At 47.8% G+C, this 26873-nt stretch overlaps 1 protein-coding gene across 12 annotated transcripts in view; it reads right to left on the reverse strand.

Moving 5' to 3' along the window:
* PCNT (pericentrin) overlaps positions 1-26873 on the reverse strand; it is a 104999-nt gene that overhangs the window by 18392 nt on the left and 59734 nt on the right. For 8 of the 12 annotated variants that reach the window (XR_011465644.1, XM_070377794.1, XM_070377814.1 and 5 more), the window contains 12 exons: positions 24174-25019; positions 23576-23767; positions 12744-13457; positions 11753-11849; positions 11237-11305; positions 9804-9958; positions 5004-5198; positions 3656-3829; positions 2855-3050; positions 1876-2098; positions 1436-1586; positions 408-1001 (listed from right to left, as the gene is read on the reverse strand). Coding sequence is in view for 11 of the 12 variants with exons in the window: in XM_070377794.1 (XP_070233895.1) it covers positions 408-1001; positions 1436-1586; positions 1876-2098; positions 2855-3050; positions 3656-3829; positions 5004-5198; positions 9804-9958; positions 11237-11305; positions 11753-11849; positions 12744-13457; positions 23576-23767; positions 24174-25019 (3606 nt within the window). In the remaining variant the exon portion in view is untranslated. The remainder of the gene's footprint in view (positions 1-407; positions 1002-1435; positions 1587-1875; positions 2099-2854; positions 3051-3655; positions 3830-5003; positions 5199-9803; positions 9959-11236; positions 11306-11752; positions 11850-12743; positions 13458-23575; positions 23768-24173; positions 25020-26873) is intronic. The other 4 variants (XM_070377843.1, XM_070377836.1, XM_070377859.1 and 1 more) reach the window with 2 other exon arrangements.

Genomic DNA, 26873 nt, shown 5'->3' on the forward strand with positions numbered 1-26873 from the left:
AAAAATAACACCACTTACAACAGCATCAAAATATAACCTTTAGGAATAAACAAAAGAAATGCAAGGTTTACCACCTGAAGTGATAAAACAAAGATCTAAATAAAGCAACTGAGCAAATAAATGAATAGACCCTCAGACTTCTCCAATGGGAAGACTTAACACTGTTGAGGAGACAACACCCCCAGAGCACTTTGCAGACTCAGTGCAATTCCTACCGAGACCCCAAGGGTCTTAACACAGAAGCCGAAGCGCCATTCACGGAGACACATGGAACTGCTTGGGCCTGAGGATTCACAACGACCTTGGGAAGGAACAAGGTAGGAGGACACAAGCTCCTGGCTCCACGTGCCACCAGGCTGCAGCAACCAGGCCGAGGGGCAGTCCGGGGCCAGCATAGGCACGCTCACCAGCGTCTCCTTGTCTCTCTGCCACCTGCTCCACGGCTGTGTGTCCGCTCGGCTGGGCCTCAGCTCCGCTCCTGTCCTCACGTCCTCGCATGCGTCCTGCTCTACCCGTCCCCGGCCCCGCGCCGGCCTCTCCCGAGTTCCAGGCAGGGTCTCCGGAGGCGTCTTCGGTGCCGCACTTACCTCTTGCTCCCGCTCCACCTCCTCGCGGTGCACATGCGCCTCGGCCTCCAGGGCACGCCGCTGTGCAGCCTCCAGCGCCACCTCCAGCTCGCGCACATGCTCCTCCTGGGCCCGCAGCTTCTGCAGCAGCGCCTGGTGTGCAGGCCTCTCCTGAGGCCGCCGGCTCAGCCGCTCCGTCAGGACGCGCTCATGCTGCAGGGCCTCTGACAGCTCTCTCGCGCGGTCCCGCTCAGCCTCCAGGCTCCGCTGCAGCTCAGACATGTGGCCGCGTTCCTGCGCCAGCAGTGCCTCACAGCGTGACGCCTCGATCTGCAGCTCCTGCCGCAGGTTGTCCTTCGCTGTCTGTTCATGTTTCAGCACCACGCATAGCTGGTTGCTCTGGGCGCACTGCTGCTCCAAAGACGCCCTTAACTCCTGCGTCAGGGAACAGTGAGGCAAGAAAGATCAAACCAAGAGCAATAGCATCTAGCCAGTTTTGAAGCCAGAGCTTCTCCTTTGGGTGAAGGGGTGCAAGCAGTAACCACCCGCCTTGTGACTCTGGATGAGGCGCTCTTCCGAGCACAGGGCCACCACCCAATTTGCCTCCCCCTCAAACCTGCAGCCCTGGACCCCACATGGTGCTCAGCTCTTCCAGGCCTGGGGGACACCCCTGACACACAGCCACATGGCTGCCACGGGGTGCTGGCTCTCTGCCTCCTCGGTACACGGGTGGGGTGCCCACAAGGCTTTGAAGCTGCGCTGGCCTCGCAAAACCGATTATGTGGTGGTGGTGGGGGCCACACGTGTCTATGCCCACAGGGATTCCCCTCACAGCCCCAACCCAGGCCCCAGGGCCTGAGCCCCATCACCTCCAGGGTCTTGGCACTCTGGCCCTCTCTCTGCATGTGCTGCAGCCGCTCCTCCTCTAGCTGGCTCTGCAGGGCCTGCTCCTTCATGCGCTCACCCTCCAGATGCTGCAGTGCTGCCTGCAGGTCACTCTCCTTACTATCCAGCATGGACCTGAGTGAAGACATGGGCTCTCAAAGGGACGTGGGCCAGTGCCAGGGGCTCCCAGGACCCGGCTGGTGGGCCCCACTGTGCATTCAGTCCCCAACCCCTACCAACCCATGGGAGCAGAGTGGCACTCCCCCACACGGATCAGGACATGGGGGGAAACCTGGCTCCAGACATCCCCTTTCACTTCAAGGCTGGGAAGAAGGTGGTGGGAACCACGCAACATGCACTGAGTTTTGCCCAGAAGCCTAAAGACAGGACAGCTAGAAGAGGGAGCCTTGCAGGAGGGCCGCACCTCAACTGGAGGACCTCCTTCTGCACTTCGTTGAGGGACTTGAGCAGCCGCTCGTTGTCTTGTCGACACTCGCAGAGCTCAGATTTCAGGTCTCTGACAGCGTTCTGCTCTGCCACCAGCAGCTTTCGGACATTATTTGCTTTCTCTTGCTCTTCGTTCAGGGTTTTCTGCAGGTCACTTGCTATACATTTTTCCTGCTCAACCTTATATGCCAATAATTCAACTAAGAAAGATTAAACAAATTAAAATAGCATTATTCATGAGTCCAGAGTGAACACACAAATGACTTAGCATACCATTAGTAACAAACTAACAGGGATGGAATATGTTCACTTTGAGGGGGCTAGGGGGAGACAGGAAGTTTCTGTGACCCTGAAGCTGTTGTTTACAACTGCACCAGGATACTCAGGACACATGCCTTCTGCTCACACCACTGCCAGCCTCACCTTATGGCCGGCTGAGCCTCCAGAGACACACTGGGGGAGAGCAAGTAGGACCACCCAGCCATGCAAGGCATGTAATGTGACTGGGGGCGGGGGGGGGCACGTGTCCTCTTGACCCCTGTGCTGTTCAGGCCTTGGTCTCCCAGGGACAGAAGCTGGAGTTCAGCCAAGATGGACCTGCATGGAGCCCACCCTGCCTAGCACATGAAGCTTGGTGTGACCATCCCGTGGTCATCCTGAAATGCCACCCCACCTGCCACTCCTCCTACCAGAGAATCTAGCCTGGATGGCTTTGCTGGAGAACTCTCCAAACACTAAGGAGGAGGCTGGCGTCACCCTGACACTGAAACCATAAGAAAAAAACTATAGACCAGGACCCTCAGGAACAGAGGTGCAAAACACTCTCAAACTAGCCCAGAGGTGCACGTGCAAGCTCCAGAGAGCCTCGCAGACCACGCACTTGGTGGCCTGGGGAGATGAGGGGCTGGCCGCCCCGCCCACACCACCCAACAGGCGAGTGTCGGGGTCACACCCACCCTGCCTGCGCAGCCGGTGCTCCTGCCGGCTCCCGCGGGCCTCCGTGCTGGTCAGCGCCGTGCACAGCTGCTGCAGTTTCTCCTGGTTTTGCAGGTGTGTCATCCGCAGCTGGGCGCGCAGAGCCTGGATCTCCGACAGCAGGCTGCTCCTGTCTGACAGGCAGAGGTGCTCCAACGACCTCTCCTGCTGGTCCCCCTGAGACAGGGGGAAGAGGCAGGGTAGGGGGACGTCAGACACGGCAGGAGAGGGGCTCCCAAGGGCTGGGGGCTGAGCCGGAGCAGCCCCTGCTCCCAGGATCGCTGCCACAGGATGTGTGTGACGACTGTGTGGTGTGAATGTGGGCACAGTGGCACTCAGACTCTCAGATCGCATGAGGCTCCCCCCCAGCATCTTGGTCTCACTTTTTGGGCCAGGTCAACACCTGCCATGCACCCTGACCCTCTCTGCCAGGGTGGGGGGCGGGGTGAGGGAGGGAGATGGGGAAGCTGGCGGGAACAGAACTCCCAGGGCCTTGCGGTGCTGACCCTCTGACCTTGGGCTCAGCGCTCATAACCTGCAGCTGGGCTGCCTAGAATTGCTGATTTGTTTTCAGGGAAAGGACAGTTATTTTCCGAACAGAGAGAGATAGTGAAGGAAAATAAATGCATTGAGTTTTACATTTCATGGAATATCATGCATTAAAAGGAGCAATCACTGCCTCTAAGATCAGGTGAAATACAGGAACTGAAATTCACATCTGAAGCATGCTCTGTCACCCCTGTGTCAGGACCGGCTGCGGGGGATGTAGGGGCACAGCTTACCTGCTCATGAACCACCTTCTCCAGCCTCTCGAGCAGGGAGCCGCAGCCCCCAGGGCCCAAGCCACAGAGCTGGGGCCACAGCTCCACTCTCAGCATCTCCCGCTCCTTCTCAAAGGCCTCCTGTACAGTCTGCAGGAAGTCTCCCTTCCAGTCCAGGCCCACGTTGGAAGATGCCTAAAATATCAAAGCAAAAAACCCATGTTTCTACAGACCCATCCTGCAGGTTCAACAGGACCCACCTGACTGACAGGGACACATGCACAACCTCAAGCACCCTGGACAGCAGGAGCAAGCAGTACCTCTGGGGGCAGAGAACCCCTCAACCCCAGCGAAGACGGAACACACACCAGCAAGCAAACCTCTTCCCACTGCTATACCAGAGCCCCAGGGCTAGGGGAGGCCGGATCCTGAGTGTGTGTGTGTGTGTGTGTAACGAGCCCAGGGGCTAGGGGAGGCCAGGCCAAGTGTCAGTGTGTGTGTGGGTGCATATGTATGTGTGTCCATGAGCCGCAGGGCTAGGAGAGGCCAGGCCCTGAGTGTGTGTGTATCTGTGTGTATGTGTGTCCATGAGCCCCAGGTTTAGGGGAGGCCCGGCCCTGAATTGTGTGTGTGTCTGTGTATGTGTCTGTGTACATGAGCCCTGGGGCTAGGGGAAGCCAGGCCCTGAGTGTCTGTGTGTGTCTGTGTATACATGAGCCTGGGACTATGGGAGGGCAGGCCGAATGCGAGTGTGTACACGAGCCCCCGGGCTAGGAGAGGCCAGGCCCTGAGTGTGTCTGCATATGTGTCTGCGTGTGTGTACACAAAGCCAGGCCGTGTGTTTGTGCACACACACACGCAGGTGCATCTATGTGGTCCGTGTGTGGGTGTGTGGGTGTGTGTGTGCAGGTTTGTCTGTATAGACCATGCATAGCCTGGCTGCCTTTTGGCGAGCTTGGGCCTGCCTGCACCCTTCCCCTAAAGCTCGGGGTCTGCCCACTGCTGCAGCCACGCTCCAAGGCCAGCCGGCTCCCTGTGCGTGGGGACTCAGCATCTGTCCCTCACCTCCGTGCTGCCTCTCAGTCAAGGAGTGGACACTGAGACCCTGTGGTCGCAGACCCCGTCCCCACACCCATCTCCATCATGAGCTGCCAGCAGAGCTCCGTCACGCCTCTTCGCCCAGCCTCTCCTGCCTGAACAGGGTCAGGAAGGTGCTGACATGGGGCTGGAGCCCAAAGGATGCGAGTGAGAGAGTGGCTGACCAGGCATGGCCTCCCCGCCTACCGCTGACCTGCCTCTTGTCCCTTTACTCCCATTTCTTGACTGGTCCATGCCCACTGCTTCTCTTCTTTACCTTGAAGGCCTGTACCTTCTCTCCCTTCTGGGATCCTGGGGTGGGATGCTCCCTGGGAGCAGGCACTGCCTCCAGCAGGCCCTGGCCCCCCAATGGAAGGCACTCGAGGCGGGCACTAGGCTCGCTCCTGCTCAGGATGTGGGGGGGTCCTCGGTATTCAGACAGGGCCAGGATGTGGTGGCTCTCATCACACACCATCTGCAGCAACGCCTGAAACAGATAAACATTTCAGAAAGAAGGAAAAGAGGCGTGAAGCCTCTCACCATTGCTGTCACCCATGAAGGCTCACCAGGCTGCCCCACAGCCTTTGAACAGAGTCCACTGCTAACCAAACTTTCCTCCTGTAACAGTCAGAGGAAAAGACAGAGGAACCAGAGATCAACTTGCAAACATCCATTGGGTCATAGAAAAAGCAAGAGAATTCCAGAAAAACATCTACTTAATTGATAAGCTAAAGCCTTTGTGTGGATCACAACAAACTGTGGAAAATTCTTCAAGAGACGGCAATACCAGACCACCTTACCTGCCTCCTGAGAAACCTGTATGCAGGTCAAGAAGCAACAGAACTGGACATGAAACAACGGACTGTTTCCAAATAGGGAAATGAGTATGTCAAGGTTGTATATTGTCACCCTGCTCATTTAACTTACATGCAGAGTACATTGTAAGAAATGCCAGGCTGGATGAAGCTCAAGCTGAAATCAAGATTGCAGGAAGAAATAACAATAACTTCAGATATGCAGATGACACCACCCTTACAGCAGAAAGTGAAGAAGAACTAAAGAGCCTCTTGTGAAAGTGAAAGAAGTGCAAAAGCTGGCTTAACATTCAACATTCAAAAAACTAAGAGCGTGGCATCTGGTCCCGTCACTTCATGGTAAATAGATGGGGGAAAAGTGGAAACAGTGACAGATTTTATTTTCTTCAGCTCCCAAATCAGTGCAGACAGTGACTGTCAGTTCAGTTGAGTCGCTCAGTCCTGTCTGACTCTTTGTGACCCCATGGATTGTAGCACACCAGGCTTTCCTGTCCATCACCAACTCCCGGAGCTTGCTCAAATTCATGTCTATCAAGTTGGTGATGCCATCCAACCATCTCATCCTCTGTGGTCTCCTTCTCCTCCTGCCTTCAATCTTTCCCAGCATCAAGGTTTTTTTCAATGAGTCAGTTCTTCCCATCAGGTGGCCAAAGTACTGGAGCTTCAGCTTCAGCATCAGTTCTTCCAATGAATATGCAGGACTGATTTCCTTTAGGATTGACTGGTTTGATTTCCTGGCAGTCCAAGGGACTCTCAAGAGTCTTCTCCAACACCACAGTTCAAAAGCATTGACTTTTTTAGCACTCAGCTTTCTTATGTAGCCATGAAATTAAAAGACACTTATTCCTTGGAAGAAAAGCTATCACAAACCTAGACAGCATATTAAAAAGCAGAAACATCATTTTGCCAACAAAGGTGTGTATAATCAAAGCTATGGTTTTTCCAATAATCATATACGGATGTGAGAGTTGGACCATAAGGAAGGCGGAGTGCCAAAGAATTGATGCTTTCGAATTATGGTGCTGGAGAAGACTCTAGAGAGTCCCTTGGGCAGCAAGGAGATCAAACCAGTCCATTCTAAAGGAAATCAACCGTGAATGTTCATTGGAAGGACTGATGCTGAAGATGAAGCTCCAATACTTTGGCCACCTGACACGAAGAACTGACTCATTGGAAAAGACCCTGATGCTGGGAAAGATTGAGGGCAGGAGGAGAAAGGGGTGACAGAGAATGAGATGGTTGGATGGCATCACTGGTTCAATGGACATGAGTTTGAGCAAGCTCCGGGAGATGGTGAAGGACAGGGAAGCCTGGCGAGCTGCAGTCCGTGGGGTTGCAAAAAGTCAGACACGACTCAGCGACTAAACCACCACCACCACCACTGTCAGAGACAAGTGAATTTCTGTGTGAGCTGCTCCAAGAGAGACCCTATAATCCAGCGTCCCGCCTGCTCCCTCAGGTGGACACTCATTTCAGGGAAATCCACGGCCAGGTCAGCAAGATGCCAGGTGGCTCCATGGCTCTCTGGGACAAAAGCTGCCCTCCAGGAGGAAGACCCGAGGGCCACACAGTCATCTGTGCTTCGGTGAGGCACCTGAAGACAGTGCGAGGCTGACCACTGACTACTGCAGCCCTCCCATGCCCCAGCTCGGCCAGAGTCCCCACCACGGGGTCTGTGAGCACAGCAAGGGTCTTCCATACCACTGGGATTTGGAGGGGTGGTTACAGAGCCATGGGACACGGGACACACCTGCCAGCTGTCTGTCCTACACACAGAAGCTGAGAGCGGAAGGCAGCAGCCCCTACCCAGGGCTGTCCTCCTAGAAGCTGGGGCTACGACATCGTGTCTGGGCACCAGGACCGAGCCCATGGCATACACACAAAGGCTCCACAAGGGCACCTTAGGGAAATGCAAAAAGAGCAACTTGGAGGCTTGTGAGAGAGAACAACTAGTCACTCAACTATAACAGAAACAGGTTTTTCCTCTAAATCTAATGATGCGGCTAAAAAACTAAAATATGCTGGACGCCACAATATATGTTTATTTTGAAAGCAGTCATCTTTAACACCCTAAAACAATTTCACATTAAAAAACAGTGTACATGACACAGAATGGATGCAAACAGCAGCCACAGGAAAGGAGGGGTAGGAGACGGATAGGGTCAAGTGGACAGGGAGCCCGCAGGCTGTGGGTCACATGATGAGAAGCCACATGTTCTGAAAAACACACTGGAGAAGAACAGTGGTGACGAACGAAGTCCTCTGCCCTCGCCACCCGGACCTTCAGCAGTGTCCCCAGCTTCAGGACAGGCCGAGCTGTGACTGCCTGATGCTCCTGAGACTCAGCCCCAGGGTGGAAGGTCCACATGCCCAGCTGAGGACTGTGAGGCAGGGCGGGGGCAGCCAGCGGGGAACGTGGCAGCGGGGCTCCGACCAACAGGACAGGCCGCCTCAGGGTGACCACTCCTGAGTTTCTCTCCCACCACCCCAGCGCTTCCGAAAAGGGCTTTGCTGAGTTTCTTTCTTTCATTTCTAATACCTAAGCATCAAATACTAAGTGTCAAAGCCTAAGCATAAAACATGGTCATTAACAACCAAATGGCTTCTTTAAAAATTAGGAATCCTCATATGAGGTTGCCTGGGTGGGAAACACTAACAGAAACGTGTTTTTTATGGTCTTACATCATATAAAGAGTTGAGGAATATAAAAAAAGAAAGAAGAAACAGCTACAAGATATTACTTCAATTACAATTCTTACAGGAATAAAAACAATATCATTTTGAATAGAATTTCAAAGAAAATTTTACTTAACGTCAAAATTGCTTCCTTTGTGGACACTTACTACCTGAATAAAACAGGACAGTGGGGGCTCTCTCGTAGTCCAGTGGTTAAGAATCCACCTTGCAATGCAAGAGACATGGGTTTGATCCCTGGTTTGGGAAGATCCCACATGCCGTGGAACAGCTAAGCCCGAGTTCCACAGCTACTGAGCCGGCGCTCTAGAGCACACGAGCCACAACGACTGAAGGACTGAAGCCTAGTGCCTGGAGCCTGTGCTCTGAATGAGAAGACACCCGAGCAGCCCACGCACCACAGCGAACAGCAGCCCCAGCTCGCTGCAACTAGAGAAAGCCCGCAAGCAGCACTGAAGACCCAGCACGGCCAAAGAATAAAAAAAAATCTTAAAAAAAAAAAGGAATAGTGACATATTTACTTATTCAGCCAAGTTTACATCAATGGTTTTGCCATAAAAAGATTTCTAAAGTGAAGACAGAAGAAAAGTTCCCCCTGAATTCTGCCTTTCAGGGTAGGGGAGGCATTAACTGACCTTACTGTGGTCATTTCGCAACACAGACATGTAAATCCTTATGCTGTCATGTGTCAGCTAAGCTAGAAAAATGTTTATATTCTGCCTGCAGGTTAAATCCCTGGACGCCGATGGGGTGGCCATCTCTCCTCATCGCAGAGAACCAGCTTGACCCGAGTGCTCCTCTGGAGCACAGCTGTGAGAGGCCAATATGGACTCAGCCCTGGGACCCAGGAGCTGCCCAGGGGTGGCTCAGGGTGACCGTCTGGGCTTCCAAAACAGAGACTCATTGGACCCCCTGTCGTTTCCACCATCCTGAGAACAGTAGCAGTGGGAATATGGCAACATCCTGGGTGTGCCCATGCCATGCAATGCCAAACATGCGTTCTTTTTGGGCTGTACGAGCCAAAAGCAAAGATCTTCCTTCTCAAGAGCAAAGAACAACACCTCGTGGAGACTCAGGGAAGGATGAAAACACATCTCTGCGCCATGGGCCTGAAGCAGAGCGGGGTGGGTTCTCCTGAGCCTGCAGAGCGCAGCCCCTCCCACCTCTGTGGGTGCCCTGGCACAGAGCCCCCAGGTCGTCTCAGGAAAGCCTCCAAGGCCAAACAAACAGGAACCACAGCTGCTTCCCAAACAGGGTTGTGAGTTCCGACACCTGAACTAGACTCAGGACACAGATCTAGTTTTGTCTTGAGACTCATGACGACACTGTGCGGGCAGGCCCACTGTGTGCTGTGCTGTGACAGGCACTATGGGAGGCGCTGGCCCCCCAAGCATGGCCGTGGCCCCTCCAGTGTAGCAGGGTACCCACCTGGGACAACTGTCCTTATGACCCTCCCAACAGCAGCATCTCTCCTCCCAGAAATACAACACAAGGCACAAAGTCAGAGCAGGGCTGAGGCTGGTACAGCTACTGACGGGCCAGAGGGAAGGCCCCTTGAGCTGGCCCCTCCTCACAGCCACTACCTTCACTTGCTTCGGATGGACTTCCTTCTCCTTCATGGTGTCCAGCGGCCGTCGGCAGTCCCTGGGGGTGACGGGGGGCGCTGTGGGGCTGGCAGTGGGAGCTCCCAGTCTTCCCGAACCTTGGCTCAGTGGTTCTGCAAACTCCACACCACCACCTGGAAACACACTGCACAGTCAGGGCTGGACTGGCCCAGAAGTCTAACTTCTCACATGTGCCAAGGAGCACTCAAACACAGCAAAAGACAGGGAGAAACAGAGACTGAGAGAGTCAGAAGAAACAGAGTCAAGGCAGCTAACAGAAAACATCAGAAAAGCTAAAACTCCCAGAGAAGTGACAAGGGCAGTATCATTCGGGAAGGGGAATGGAAGCCTCAAGAGAAAAGGAAGAATCAGAAATCAGAACAGAATTCAAATCGTAGGAAGCTTAAGAAGCTCTGAAAATTCTCTTGAATATGAGAACAAGAAAACAAAGATGTGGAAAAAGAGAAAGTTTTAAGTCCAGGAGGTCCAACATGTGGTCAATAAGAATGAAGACGACAGCAGAGAGGAAGCTCAGGGGAGACAACCCAGGGAGTAAGAGGCGTTCTCAGGTGGATGACACGCTCTGGGGCCAGGCGCTACACCCACCACATCCAGGCCCAGGACTGTGGGATCCAAACTCTGCAGGAACCTGCCTGCCTGCCCACCCACAGTCAAGCCCAAGCCTCATATCAGGAAGATGTCAATGTTCATACAGAAAGCACCTCGCACACACTTTTCTCCAGAAGCTTGTAGAGAACAGAAAGGATGAGGGGTCTGACCCGAGGCGAGGACCACATCCAGAACACAGGGAAGGCCGTGGAGGGCAGCACACAGCCGCACTTGGACACATGTCCTTGAAGTGCAGGCTCTCTTGGCTGGTGATGGGGCAGAAAGTGCAGGCTGGGCTTCCAGGGATCAGGGCAGGAGGTGGGCGGGGTTTGTTGCCAGGAGGCGGAGACCTGTTACTTTAACTCGAAGCTGTGATTTAGGAACAAACACTAGAGTGAACCTCTGAAAGCTGAATGTGGTGTCCTCAGGACAGTGGATGAGAGGCTGCATGGGGACGCACCTTGCAGCCGCTCACACTGTTACATCGCGCAGCTGCTGCCGGGGGAAGCAAGAGCGTCAGCTGGAAAGAGCTGGCCCCGAGCTGCGAATGCTGACACGGCCTCCGATCTGGACTTCACTGCTGCCCTGTCATCAAAAGGGCCCCAGGAGCCAAGGAGGACTTCATTAAAACACCTTGAGGTAACTCACTTGTAAAAATCTAACAATTATAAAAGTGTGAGGTCAGGAGCCATGGTGTGGTGACCACCGCTGTGACGATATAGGCAGGACCACCAAGAACCATCGATAGAGGCTAAGTGGATCTGAACATGAGAAGAGACCATTCCAAAGTCTTGAAAACCTACCCAGGACACTTGGCTGTTCAGAAGGAACAGGATGAAGCCTGGCAGTACGACCACAGGATCTGAGCTGACCTGCAGGAAGAGCGCAGCACCATTACTGTGCTTCCAATCCCCTGAGAGACAGTCACATGCTCACATACGCCAACAGGCCTGCCGAGGACCTCAGGGATCCTCACGGCCGGAGCTCTGTGCCTGGCACCTGGCCTGCATTCCAGTCTCCACCCCGCAAAGGACGTCTGGATTCATGGTGCTGGCCGCTGCTAGTTTCTATAAAGGGCACTAACAGGACAAAACCTCAGGAACGTCTGTGGACTCGATGCTGCCCCTGAAACAAGTACAGTGCTGTGGACTGGACCCCGCGAAATACATGTGACCTTCTCAGGAACAAATGCCTTCAGGTCCTCAAGTAACAGAACACAAACCCGGGGGGAGACAGAGACAGAGAGAGATGCAGAGACACAGAGACGCGGGCCAGTCTGTGCTCTGAAACTGTAAAAACAAAGCTCGTGGCTGACTCACTTTTTCCATCGCTTTTTCCTTCTAACCCAAGAGGAGGTGATCGTGACTTTTCTTGAGAATCAAGAGATGTTATGATAAAATCTTCAACATCCTTCTCCTGTTCAAACACGTAGATTTTTAAATGGTCACAAAATGATAATTTTTATATCATAGAATTGAACTTCCCAGATGGAAACTTTCTAAGACCTCAATTTATCACCTTCCCACATAGAACTCAAACAGAAAAGGGTTCAAAGCTGGTGGACACAAGGTCATAACGTTCGTTTTAATCAAACTCATCTACATTTCTCTAGGAATATTTTAAAGGTTTCACTGGCAAATATTTTAGATTTTTAAAATTTTGCATGATGTGTGGGAGCATATGGATACAAAATGGAAGCATATGGATATGGAGTGGTAATACATGGATACTTCAAATTGCATGTATCCTATAATTTATTTTTCATCTAATCCAAGATACACAAAATCTCAAAGCTATGTTAGATAAACTATAACCTAACCCCAAAATAATACATTGAAGTGTCCTTGAAACTGATCACATTATATGTAGAGCCTGTGAAACATGAAATACAACTGAAAATAAACCTAAAATACATATTCTAAACTAAGAGCTGATATGCAGACCACACACGAAGATGGGTTTGTGATGACACTTCCCAAAGCCAGTGTGACTTAGCAAACTCAGGCGTGCAGTGGATCTGAGTAAGGCTAATGCATTTCATGTACTGTTAAAAACAACCCAAGTGCTCTGGATGTTCCTATTACAGTAGATTTGGGTCCGTCCTGCAGAACGCTGACCGTCCCTACACTTGCTGACCAAGGGAGTGCCAAGTGCTCACCCATGCCTGGCCAAATGGCCACATCAAGAGGTGAGCCAACAATGGCTGCAGCTGTGACTCCCCCAGCCACAGAGACACAGCCCAGTGTGAACAAACTGCCCTTCAGCATCCCATGGACCCAGATCAGGACAGAGCCTGGGGAGACCACTTACCACAGGCACCCGCTGAGCATGGTGGTTGGCAGAGGGAACGCCGTCTGCAGCTAATGGAGACCCCACCCACTTAGGGGCTGTTCCTGCAGCTGACTCGCCCGGGTAACAAAGCCGCCCCGACTGGTCAGCCTGGAGCACGTGGGTGCTTGTCCCATCCCAAAGCGAGGTGTCCAGGCTGTGCAGGCTCAGGGCATCTGAGCAGGGTGTCAGGGGCAGGTTGGGCAGGGGCTCAAGGGTTGAGTCCTCCCTGACAACCTCAGGGGAGCTCCAGGGGGACAGGCCCATCGTCCTGAGCACGTTCTTCAAGGGCTTGGACCCCTGGGAATGGGTGAGGTCCTGGGAGCACCCATGCAAGTGGCCCTGCAAGCAGAGTGACCTGTCCTGCAAAGTGGCCTGCTCTCCCGTGGGAGCATCTGGCTCATTTCTTATCAATGAATCCGAATTTCCAGTGACTTCAGCTAGATCCCATATGATGTTAAATGTATCAATAGGAGGTGATTTGTCAGTTTCTTCACTGTTATCAGAACCATCACTCAAACCATCTTCTAAAGCACATGGAGATGCCAATGCCTGCTGGTATTTAAAGTCCTCCATCTCGATGTTTTGGAAGCTCATGGAACACACCAGATGGTTCAGTTTTTCTTGAAGTTGTTTCACCTGAGCTATGAGATCAACTTTCTGTAGCCGACAATCTTCCAGTAGTTTTCCCTTATCCTGCAGGTAAGGAAGAACATGCATACAGTAAAACGGCTGAATTCCATGTTGCCACATTTGCCTGTTATTTATGAGCTAATTTCAGAGACTGTCTGAACAATTAAGGCTGTGGTTCCATGATGAGCCCGTTGTCCCTCTAGACTCTTTAAGATTTTAAGTTTTAAAAAATCCCATGAAGGGCTCAAAGCTTAAAACTTGTTCCCTAAGGTAACCACTGGAGAAGATCTGGAAGGATGGGAGGGCAGGCAGCACCAGGGTCCCCTTTCCCACCTGGATGACAGCCACTGGCAGAACATGTCCAATATGACTATTCTGGAAGTCTACAGTCTATTGAAGGACTAGAGGGTAACTGCTCTCAGCTCTTAGCACAGAAGCACCACCCAACCCCCAATCCAGGGCCTGGGGGCAGCTGTGCACGTGCCCTGAAGCACTGGCAGGAAGCAGGGTGGGCTGTCCTCTAAAAACTGGGAGTGGCGCTCTGACTGCTGCTTCTGATCAGAGGAGCAGAGACAGCCAGTCTGCTGCACCTGCCCACCTGGTGAAAGTGACTTCCAGGGGACTGAAAGGACTGGTGCCCTCTTATCCCTACCAAAGTGTTTTCCTCTTTGGGGAAAAATTTTAAACCTAGGACATTCAAAAACAACTGCACATGCAGAGGAAATGATAAAGTGACTACATGTGCCTTGGAAAAAGGAACAGGCTAAGAAAAGATGTGAGAACCTAAGTTTATATCTCACCCTGATCCTCTGCACAGAGACATCAATCCAAAATAAAAATAAAAATAACAACCCCACATGAACAACAACAACAAGAAAACAAATACTGAGAAGGAAGGAAAGTACGATTTCTAGGTTTACATTAGTAAGATTAAAAAGGTTCAGTGTTCAACAATAACAACAAAAATCACCAAAAAAAAAGGAAATAGGAAAGTATAGATCCTACACAGGAAAAAGTATGTCTACAGAAATCATCCCTGAAATAGACTTGATGGTGGATGAATAAAGACTCTAACACAACTGTCTTAAAGATGCTCAAAGAACTAAGGAAAATACAGAGAAAGTGTAAAAAAAAAATTATGAACAAAATAGAAACATCAATTAAAAAAAAATCACAAAGAAATTCTGGAGTTGAAAACTATAATAACTGAAATTTAAAACTCACTAAAGGGATTCAAAGGTAGATCTGAGAAGGCAGAAGAAAGAATTAGTGAATGTGAAGACAGAACGACGGAAATGACCAAGGCCGGGAAGGAGGCTGAGAAAAGTAAATGGAGCCTCAGGCACCTGTGGGACACCACTAAACAACCCAGCAGACACACTGATGGAGTCCCAGCAGAAGGGAGAGAGGAGGCAAAGAGAACAAACAGGGACATAATGAATGAACTTTCCAAATCGGATGAACGATATGAACATAAGTACCCAGGAAACTCAACCAACTCCAAGTAAGATGAACTCAGACAGACACCAGGACATGTCCTAATCAAACTCACACAAAGCCAACGTGAGACTCTTGAAAACAGCAAGAGAGAAGTGACTTGTTGTATACAAAGATCTTCAATAGGATTATCAACAGATCTCTCCACCAGAAACTTTGAAGGCCAGAGGACTGTGGGTCTGTATATTCAAAGGGCTAGAAGATGAAGAACTGTCAACTAAGAATCCTAAATCCAGCAAGACTCCTTCAAGAGGAAGTGAGAAATAAGACATTCCCAGATAAACAAAAGTTGAGGGAGGTTGTTACCACTAAGTCGTGCCCTGTAAGGAATGTTCAAGAGAGTTGTTTAGTTGCTAAGCCCACCAGACTCCTCTGTCCATGGGATTTCCCAGGCAAGAATATCGGAGTAGGTTGCCATCACCTTCTCCAGGGGGCCTTCCTCACTCAGGGACTGAGCCTGTGTCTCCTGCATTAGCAGGCAGGTTCTTTACCTGAGCCACCAGGGAAGCCTCCATTCAAGAGAGTCCTGCAGGGGGAATAAGAGAACCCTAGACAGTAACGCAAAGCTGTACAGAGATATAAAGATCTCAGTAGGTAAACATATGGGCAGTTATAAAATCTAACATTATTGTAACAATGGTTTCTAACTGCATTTTTTGTTTTCATCCTGATTTAAAAGACTAATATATATATTCTTAAGTTATTAATCTAAAAGTTAGTATTACTGTAACTTTAGTTTCTAACTCCACATGTGTTTTCTACATAATTTAAGAGATTAATGCAATGAAAGGAATTATTAGTTTATGTTTTGAGGCACACAGTTATAAAGATGTCTTTTTATTACATCAAAAACCAAAAGGAGTGGGGATGGAGCTAAAAGGAACAGAGTTTATGTGTTATTAAACTTAAGCTGGTATAAATGCAAATCAGTATTTTGTGTTAGGATGCTAATTGTGAAAACAGCAATAGAACACACACAAAGAGTAATGAGGAAGGAACTTAAAAATATTTCACCATTTTAAGAAATTAATTAAATGCAAGAAAAGATAGTAATGTAGGAAATGAGGGATCAAAAAGAGCTGTAAGGCATAAAGAAAACAGCAAAACGGCAAAAGCACAGGATTCCTTATCAGCAACAACTTTAAATATAAATGGATAAATAAAGCGCTCCAAAAACAGAGACTGGCAGAGTGGATAAGAACATGTGATCCGACTCTCGGGCTGGCCGAAGGGCCACTTGCTTCTTCCCGTAAGGTGGCTCTAGCAGTGCTTAGCTGTGTTTAACATCATTCGAAACAGTTTTGTTAGACTGTATCGTGACTGTGTCATATCAGCACGCATTTTTAATAAAACATCAAAACTGGTGAATTTTTGTGTAGCCATTTTAATATTTAAGATGGAAGAAAAGCAACATTTTTGGCATACTATGCTTTATTATTTCAAGAAAGGTAAAAACGCAATTGAAAAGCAAAAGATTTGTTCAGTGTATGGAGACCATGCTGTGACCGATCAAATGTGTTAAAAGTGGTGACATTTCATACTGGACGTTTCTCACTGAGCAATGCTCCAAGGTCAGGCAGACCGGTTGAAGTTGTTACCAATCAGAGAGATTAATTGAGACCAATCAACATTATGCCATGCAGTAGATAGGCGACGTACTCAAAATATCCAAATCAAGTGTTGAAAATCATTCATACCAGCTGGGTTATGTTAATCGCTTTGATGTTTGGGTTCCACATTAGTTAAGTGAAAAGAACCTCCTTGACCATACTTTCCCATGTGATTCTTAAACGTAACGAAAATGTTTCATTTTTAAAACAAATTGTGACAGGCAATGAAAAGTAGATATTGCACAATAATGTGGAATGGAAGAGATCATAGGGCTACTGAAATGAACCACCACCAACTACACCAAAGGCTGTCTTCATCCAAAGAAAGTAATGTTGTGTATACGGTGGGATGGGAAGGTAGTCATTTATCATGAGCTCCTTCCAGAAAAACCAAAGAATAAATTCCAACAAGTACTGCTCCCAGTTAGACCAACTGAAAGTAGCACTCAACGAAAATCAGTTCAAAATTAGTCAACAGAAAAGTCACAGTCTTCCATTAGGATAAGCAAGAACGCATGTTTCTTTGATGACCAAGCAAAAACTGTTACAAACTGGAAGTTCCAAATCATTCACTGTATTCACCTGACATTCCACCTTTGGATTTCTATTCATTTCAGTCTTTACAAAGGAAAAAATTTCAATTCCATGGAAGAATTTAAAAGGCAACTTTTAAAAGATAAAAACTTGGGAAGATGGAATTATGAAGTTGCCTGAAAAATGGCAGAAGGTAGTGGAACAAAATGATGACAACATTGTTCAATAAAGTTCTTGGTGAGAATGAAAAATGTTCCTTTTATTTTAACTTTAAAACCTAAGGAACTATGTGGTCAATTCAATACATGCTGTCCACAGAAGTTCACTTTAAACCCAAAGACACAAGCAGGTTGAAAATAAAAGGATAAAAAAAGATATTCCATGCAAACAGTAACCAGAGAAGAGCAGGTGACCCTTTCAATGTAAATTTATTTATAAAATAAATTTAAGCCAAGAAAAGTTATGAGAGACAAAGAAGGAGATGGAATCAATAATAAAAAATCTCCCTACAAAACAAAGCACTGGACCTGATGCCTTTGCTGGTGAATTCCACCAAACATGTAAAGAAATACTATCAATCCTTCTCAAACTTTTCTAGCAAGTTTTGAAAAGGAGGAAGCACCAGGCCCAGATGAGTTCACTGGTGAATTCTACCAAACATTTAAGAAAGATATTATACCAATTCTTTGCAGTCTCTTTCCTAGCACAGAAGCAAAGGGAATGCCTCCTGATTCATTCTGTGAGGCCTGCATTACCTTAAAGCCAAAGATACTACAAAAAAATGAAAACTATAAACCAACATCCCTTATATTTATGCAAAAATTCTTAACAAAATAATAGCAAATCAAATTCAACAGTATATTAAAAGGGTTATACATCATAATTAAGTGGTAGTTATTCCTTAAATTCTACACAGGAAAAATCAGTTAATGTACCATGGTACATTAAACTCGCATGTCATTTCAGTTGATGCAGAAAAAGCATTGGAAAATCTAATACCCTTTCACAACATTCAATTCAGCAAACTAGAAGCAAAAGGAAACTATGTCAACACAAAAGCCACGCGAGAAACCCACAGTGAACACCATACTCAAGGATGAAAAATTGAAAGCTTTTCCTCTAAGATCAGGAACAAGCAAAGGATGCCCAATTCCCTTCAACACAGTACTGGAAATCCTAGCCAGAGCAATTAGACAAGAGAAAGAAATAAAGGGCATCCAAACTGGAAAGGGAAAAGTAAAATGATCTATATTCACAGATGATATGATCCTACATGTAGAAAACTTAAAGATTTCACAAAGAAACTGTTAGAACTAATGCATGAATTCAGTAAAATTGCAAGATACAAAGTCAGCATATAAAGTCAGCTGCATTTCTATGCAGGAACTATCTGAAAAAAATTAAAACAATTCCATTTATGACAGCAACAACAACAAAAATAATTTTTTTTTTTTAAAAAGGAAGGAAGAAAGGAAAAATTAACCAAGAATTCATCAAGGAGGTGAAAGACTTGTACAATGGAACTACAGATACTCTTAAAAGAAATTAAAAGAGGACGTAAATAAATGGAAATATGTCTCATGGCTATGGATTTAAAGGCTTAGTATTAAAATTAAAATGTGTCAATACCACCCAAAGCATTCTACATATGCAAAGCTGTTCTATCAAAATTCCAAAGACCTTTTTTACAGAAATTAAAACACCCATTCTGAAATTCACAAGGTGTTTTAAAGGACCCTGAACAGCCAAAATAATCTAACAAGAACAAAACTGAAGGACTCAGTACTTCTTGATTGTAAAATTTATGACAAAGCTATAGTAATCAAAACAGTGTCAGAGTCTCATAAAAACAGACATATGAACTAGTACAGAAAGCCTAGAAATAGACACTTGCATACACTGTTATATGATTTTTGACAATGGTGCTAAGATCATTCAGTGGGAAAGGACAGTCTTTTCACACATGATGCTGGTAATACAGGATATTAACATGCAAAAGAATGATGTTGGACCCTTACCTAAAACCACGTACAAAAATTAACACCAAATAGATCAAAGACATAAAACTATAACACTCTGAGAAAACACATGGCAAAAGCTTCACGATGCTGAACTTGGCAACTATTGCCTGTATATTACACAAAAGATATCAGACAGATCAAAGACAAACTGGACTTCATGACATTTTTAAAATCTGTGCAGCAAAAGACACTGTCCATAGAGTAAAAATGCAACACACGAAATGGGAAAAAATATTTACAAATCATACACCTGATAATACATGGATCTTCATTATTTAACCAATACTTTAGTCAACTGTTGTGAAGAACTAACTAACTGGAAAGACCCCGATGCTAGTAAAGATTGAAGGCAAAAGGAGAAGACGGTGGCAGAGGATGAGACGGTTAGATAGCATCATCGACTCAATGGACATGAACCTGAGCAAACTCCAGGACATAGTGGAGGACAGGGAAGTGGGGTGTGCTGCAGACCATGAGGTTGCAAAGAATCCGACAGAACTTAGCAACTGAACAACAATAATACCTGAAAAGGGATTAATATACCCAGAAAAATATAAAGAACTCCTAAAACTCAATTAAAAGAAACCATACAACCTGATTCAAAATTTGCCATGATGAGACATCTCTCTAAAGAACATATATAAATGGCCAATGAGCACATGAAAAGATATTCAATAACACTAATCATTTGAGAAATGCAAACCAAAACTATAATTAGATACCACCTTCCAACCATTAGGATGACTACTTTACAATGGAACCTTCGTATACTTTTGAAAGAAATGTAAAATGGTACAGCCACTGTGGAAGACACTATGGTAGTTCTTCAGAAAATTTGCAATGGAATTATCACATGATTCAGCAACTCTAGTATTGGGTGTACACCTAAAAGAACTGAAACCAAGGTCTCAAAGAGATATCTGTACACCATGTTCACAGCAGCACTACTCACAAGTTAAAACGTGGAGGTACAACGTCCCTGGCGGTCCGGTGGTTAAGGCTCTGCACTCCCAACGAAGGGGGCTTGGGTTCGATCCCTGGTCAAGGAACGAGAACCCATACACCCCAACTACAGAGCCTGTGTGCCACAACTAAAAAGCCTATACGAAGCAACCAAGGAGCCCACACATAGCAGTGAAGACATCATGTGCAGCAACTGAGACCCAGAGCAGCCAAATAAAACAATAAAAATTTTGAAAATGTGGAAGCAACTCAAGCATCCATAGACAGATGAATGGATAAGTATCAGTTCAGTTCACTGCTCAGTCATGTCCGACCTTTTGGAACCCCATGGACTGCAGCACACCAGGCCTCCCTGTCCTTCATCATCTCCTGGAGCTTGCTCAAACTCATGTCCATCGAGTGGGTGATGCCATCCAACCATCTCATCCTCTGTCATCCCCTTCTCCTTCTGCCTTCAATCTTTCCCAGCATCAGGCTCTTTTTCAATGAATCAGCTGTTTCCATCAGGTGGCCAAAGTATTGGAGATTTAGCATCAGTCTTTTCAATGAATATTCAGGACTCATCTCCTTTAGGATTGACTGGTTTGATCTTCCTGCAGTCCAAGGGACTCTCAAGAGTCTTCTCCAACACCATAGTTTAAAAGCATCAATTCTTTGGTGCTCAGCTTTCCTTATGGTCCAACTCTCACATCCATACATGACCACTGGAAAAATGATAGCTTTGACTAGATGGACCTTTGTTGACAAAGTAGTGCCTCTGTTTTCCAATATGCTGTCTAGGTTGGTCATAGCTTCTCTTCCAAGGGGCAAGCGTTTTTTAATTTCATGGCTGCAGTCACCATCTGCAGTGATTCTGGAGCCCAAGAAAATAAAGTCTCTCACTGTTTCCATTGTTTCCCCATCTACTTGCCATGAAATGATGGGACCAGATGCCATGATCTTAAGTTTTTGAATGTTGAGTTTTAAGTCAACTTTTTCACTCTCCTCCTTCACCTTCATTAAGACGCTCTTAAGTTCCTCTTCACTTTCTGCCATAAGGTTGGTGGCATCTGCATATCTGAAGTTATTGATATTTCTCCCAGCAATCTTGATTCCAGCCTGTGGTTTGTCTAGCCCAGCATTTTGCATGATGTACTCTGCATATAAGTTAAATAAGCAGGGTGACAATATACAGGCTTGACATACTCCTTTTCCTATTTGGGACCAGTCCATTGTTCCATGTCTGGTTCTAACCGTTGCTTCTTGACCTGCATACATATTTCTCAGGAGACAGGTAAGGTGGTCTGGTATTCCCATCTCTTGAAGAATTTTCCACAGTTTGTTGTGATCTACACAGTCAAAGGCTTTGGTGTAGTCAATAAAGCAGAAGGAGATGTTTTTCTGGAACTTTTTTGCTTTTTCAATGATTCAACGGATGTTGGCAATTTGATCTCTGGTTCCTCTGCCTTTTCTAAATCCAGCTTGAACATCTGGAAATTCATGGTTCATGTACTGTTGATGCCTAGCTTGGAGAATTTTGAGCATTACTTTGCTAACGTGTGAGATGAGCGCAATTGTGCAGTAGTCTGAACATTCTTTGGCATTGCCTTTCTTTGGGACTGGAATGAAAACTGACCTTTTCCAGTCCTGTGGCCACTGCTGAGTTTTCCAAATTCGTTGGCATACTGAGTGCAGTACTTTCGTACCATCATCTTTTAGAATTTGGAATAGCTCAACTGGAATTCCATCACCTCCACTAGCTTTGTTTGTAGTGATGCTTCCTAAGGCCCACTTGATCGCATTCCAGGATGTCTGGCTCTAGGTGAGTGATCACATCATCGTGCTTATCTGGGTCACGTACATCTTTTTTGTACAGTTCTTCAGTGTATTCTTGCCACTTCTTCTTTATACTTTCTGCTTCTGTTGGTCCATACTGTTTATGGATAAGCATGATGTGGTATATACATACAATGGAGTATTATTCAGCCTTAAAAAGGAAGGAAATTCTGACACCTGCCATGACATAGATGAACCTGGATAACATTATGCTTAGTGAAATCAGCCGGACACGGAAAGGCAAATACTGTGTGACTCCACTTATGAATACTTACAGAGTACCTCATAAACCTATATAGAGACAGACAGAAGAATGATGTCTGCCAGGGCTGGGGGAGAGGGGAAATGGAACTTACGGTTTATATGACAGAGTTTCAGTTTTGCAAGAGGAAGAGGGCTGTGGAGATGGGTGGTCACACGTTACAAACATACCTGATGCCACTGAGTCACACCACACACAGACACAAAAAGGCAACTGCCAGAACCCATTTCAGTGGCAATTCACTGGGGACAGAAGTTTTTTATTTTTAAGGAAAAAAAGGCCTAGAAGGCTCAATACGCAAACACTGGAAAACACAAAATTGCAATTTATGGAACAAATCTACAATTTCCTTGTCAGTGTGTTAACTTCAAAAAATTTGGCAACCGGCTCATGACATCGCAGGGCTGAGCTTTAAGAATTCAGACAAATGTTCCTGACCCAAGGGCACTGAGACAAGTGCTCTAGAGTCAGTGGACGTTCTCCACAGAGTAGCTTTTCTGAAGGGGACGTGATAAACACACAACATCAAATTCAAGTTTTCTCTCTCAAAACTGCAGGCCTAAGTGCACAGTCCTATTGCTGGGCAAGTCAGACTCTCCCAATTTCCCAATACCAACATGGTGCACACGGCTCCTGCACATCCCAGCAGGTTAGGGCTGGAATACCAGCATGGTTTGCAGGGTCCACACCAGCAATAACGACGCTGTCAGCCTCCTTCCTGCCCCTGGAAAAGAGACGCTAGCTTTCTGGTAGCTTCTGTCTTGGGATCATAAGAGCTGACTCATTGGAAAAGGCCCTCATGCTGGGAAAGGCTGAAGGCCAAAGGAAAAGGAGCAGCAGAGGATGACATAGTTAGATGGCATCACTGACTCAGTGGACATGAACTTGAGCAAACCTTGGGAGTTAGTGAAGGACAGGGGAGCCTAGTGTGCTACAGTCCATGGGGTCACAAAGAGTTCGACATGACTGAGCGAATGAACAACAACAATGTATAATTATTACACATTATACAGATAATAACGGAACAACAACTGTCCTGAGATCCGAATTTAAAACTGCTGAATCATGGATCACTCGCTCTTCTTTGCTGGGGAGCAATGGAAAACACCTAAAGTTCAACCAACCAACGCAAAGCCTTCCCAAGTGAACCGGAGGCTGGCCGCAAAGGTCATGTGGGGGCAGTGCAGCTGCGGGCAGCTCGCCCTCACCTGAAAAACCTTGGACGCAAGGCCTAGATCCCAGTTAAATCCTACCTGCACTGACTGCTCACTCTTCACAAGCTGCTAAGATGTGTATTTAGATTAAACACATAAGAAATTTCCAAATGGATCTGAACAGCTCTACCAAGAGCGATGGACCCAGAGGTGTTCCTGTCTAAAGTCTGCGTAACCTGTACCGTCACAGCAAAGACACTGAGGGGGTCTCTGCCTGGGAACAGCTCTCAGGTCCTGTGCCCCGCCCGACAATGTCCCCAGGCACCTTCACTGCTCCTGATGCTCTGCCGCCGTCCTCCGCATGCAGGCGCATCTCCTTTTTCACTAAGAGCAGCTCAGACTCCAGCTGCTGCTGGCAGACTGTGAGTACAGATATCACGCTGTCCTGCTGGCTGGGGCGGGCGCAGGTCAGTGTAGGCAGGGCTTTGGCCGGCTGCAGGTCATCCTTAACTAGGCTCTACAATGCGTGGAGAAAACAAGGATGATGCTTATGAGCACACAGCCAAGGGCATCAGAAAGCCAGAAGTGCAGCAAGGCCCCATCGGGCTCCCAGCCAGCTGAGCCTGAGGGAAAGCCCACAGCTTATGACCAGAAGCCCACACAGAGTAGGAGATGAGGGATACACGCCCACGGCAGGCCAAAATGTGCCGGAGCTGGGGGACCCCATGAAGCACGGCCTCCCATAGATGTCAAGCAGCTGCTCAGCTCCCCGCATGCACTCCCAGTACCCTGTCTGCCCCCAGCAACCCCCTGCAGCCCCCCCCCAACACCCAGCTCCCCGGACACATCCCACCTTCCGACGTGCACCCAGCTCTCAGCACACACAGGCTGTGCAAGTTGTAGCCTGCGGAGAACAAACCCACCTGTGGGTCACTGCCACGGCTGTCAAGGGCCTGGGCCAGCTGCCTGCCATCCACATCCTGTTGCAATTCCTCACTGCAGGAGGTCTCTTTGCCCCTAGGCACCCAGCCCTGGGAACCACCCTCCCCACGCGCCTGCCGCTCGTCCAGCTCCTTCTGGCACTTGAGGAATCGCTGGTTGAGTGCCTGCAGCTGGCGGCTGAGGCAGACACACTGCTCTCGGAGTCGCTGTAGCTCAGGGGGCTCCCCACTGGCCGCCAGGAGCTGCTGCTCCAGGGCATGGCGGAAGCGGGCCACGGCTGCCAGAATGGCCTCCAGCTCAGCGGAGTGGGTGGACTTCTCCCGGCGCAGAGCTTCAATTTCTAAATCTCTCTCTGCGATCTTTGCTTCCCTGGCATGCAGGGCAGCTTCAAACTCGCGGATCTGGGAGGCTAGGCCCTCAGGCTGCAGCTCGGCCAACTGCCGTGTGGCCGCCTCCTCCGCGGCCTGTAGGCGCTGCTGGAGGGCCTCGAGGGCCTGGCTGTGCTGGCGCTCCTGCTCGGCCAGCCGCTGGCTCAGGGCCTCCTTGGCCTCCAGGGCAGCATGCAGCTCACCCGCCAGCATTGCAGGGGCCTCAGCTCCTTCAGCCGGGAGGCCCAGCAGCTCACTCTGCAGGCTCATGGCCCCACCTTCCCCGGCCTTGGGAGCCTCAGGCCCCCCGAGTGGGAGCTCCCTCTGCAGCTTCTCGATGACCTCGTGGAGCTGCTCAATCTCCTCAGCATTATCCTTCTGCAGCCGTGCTTGGTTCTCACGCAGAGTCTCAATAATGGATTTTAGCTCTTCAACTTCAGAACTTCTATTACACACAACCTGAAGGACAAGCACATTTCAGAGGGAAATTATATGCCTCAACTTCAGAAGTACCCCTTCCCACTTACCATTCTGCCTGAACTCATTCTCACAGAATGGAGAGACTTCACAACTTAAATTAGCTGTGGAAGTAACTAATAATGTCACTGAAGACATTAACACCTGAAAAAGAGAGACTTCAAGTGTGTCAAAATGGTCAGAAATTTGTATCTGCAGCTGCTGGAACACTTCATCAAGGCCACATTCCATCACTGAGGCAGGCCCCGAGCCTGGCTGTGGTGATCCAAGGGAAGTCCTAACGTGGCCAAAGCTCAGCTGATGATATTACACACAAATGTTTTCACCACCTTCTAATTCATCATGTTAATGTTCGTCCCTCAGTCATATCCAACTCTTTGCAACTCCATGGACTGTAGCCTGCCAGGGTCCTCTGTCCGTGGAATTCTCCAGGCAAGAATACTGGAGTGTTCACCACCTTCTAAATGTCCATCTTCTTAACATTTACGCAACTATGGTTTGGTTTTCCCAAAGGGCATTTAGATTTTAGGTGTCATTCTAACACTAGAACAAGAATAAAAGCAAGAAGACTCGACAAGGGAGGTCTACAGTAAGGAAGAATGTGAACGAGCCAGAGCTCACAGCACGTTTTCCACAGAGTGCACAGCAGGGATCTGGGGATTCAACTCACCAGGCATCAAGCGATGCTTCTACTTGTGCTGTTTAATCTAATTCTCAACAATGTTAAGACAGGAAACGTCATTGTCCCTATTTTAAAGGTGTGACAGCTGAAATGTAGATATGAAATATTTTGCCAAGATCACAAAGACAATAAATGGAAAATCAGGATTGAAATCTATGTCAATATGGCCCACACATTCCGTTCTCTTAGGATTACATCAATAGGGACTTTTCCTGGTGGTTCAGTGGTTAAGACTCCATGCTCCCAATGCAGCGGCCTGCGTTTGATCCTTGGTCAGGGAACTAGAGCCTGCAGGCCACAACTGAGAGACCATATGCTGCAACTGAGATCCGGTGAAACCAAATAAATTTTTTTTAGAAAGATTACATCAACAGTAGCAACCAGAATACAAAAGAGTTCTAACCAATCTGTGTTCTAGTTCATAATACTCAACCAATTTGTTATAGGAACATACTTTCTAAACATTGAGAGTTTCACACAATTCTTGGTTTCACTAGTATTAATTAACAATTACTTTAAATACAAATCCAAGCCTGGCCCATAGTAAAAACAAAAGTAAGAAAACTGACTTTTTGGTTTTGGTTTGGATAACATAAGCTATGCACCAGGTTCACATGTATCATACCTGAATGCTAGTGTGTAGTTGAAAAAAAGAAAATTTCTCACTGTGAGGCAAGACCCTCTCCCTAGCCCCACGAGGTGCACTGCAGACACTCTCGTCTCTCCTGCAGATAGCCGGAGGCACAGGGGAGTAACTCTGTCTGTACACACTTGCACATTCAGCATGCTGAGACGAAGAGGTGGGCATGACAAAAGAGCCAAGTCACAACATAAGCAACACACTCAAAATATCAAACCCAGCGCGTGAAAGTGGCTTTAAAAGTAAAACACGAAAGTCTAAAATAAGTCCCCTGAAATACAGTACAGTTACAATATTGCTTCTATTTATGTTTTGGTGTTTAGGTCACAAGGCATGTGGGATCTTAGCTCTTCAACCAAGGAGTGAACCCACACCCTATGCATTGGAAGGCAAAGTCTTAAGTACTGACGGCCAGGGAAGTCCTGCCAACATTTTATAAGCCCAACAAAACCAATACCTGATTAAATATGATACACACACATACCCTTCATAAACACAGATGTAAAATCCACTA

Source organism: Bos mutus, chromosome 1 (genome assembly GCF_027580195.1).
Source record: "Bos mutus isolate GX-2022 chromosome 1, NWIPB_WYAK_1.1, whole genome shotgun sequence".
In the NCBI taxonomy this organism is placed as follows: domain Eukaryota; kingdom Metazoa; phylum Chordata; class Mammalia; order Artiodactyla; family Bovidae; genus Bos; species Bos mutus.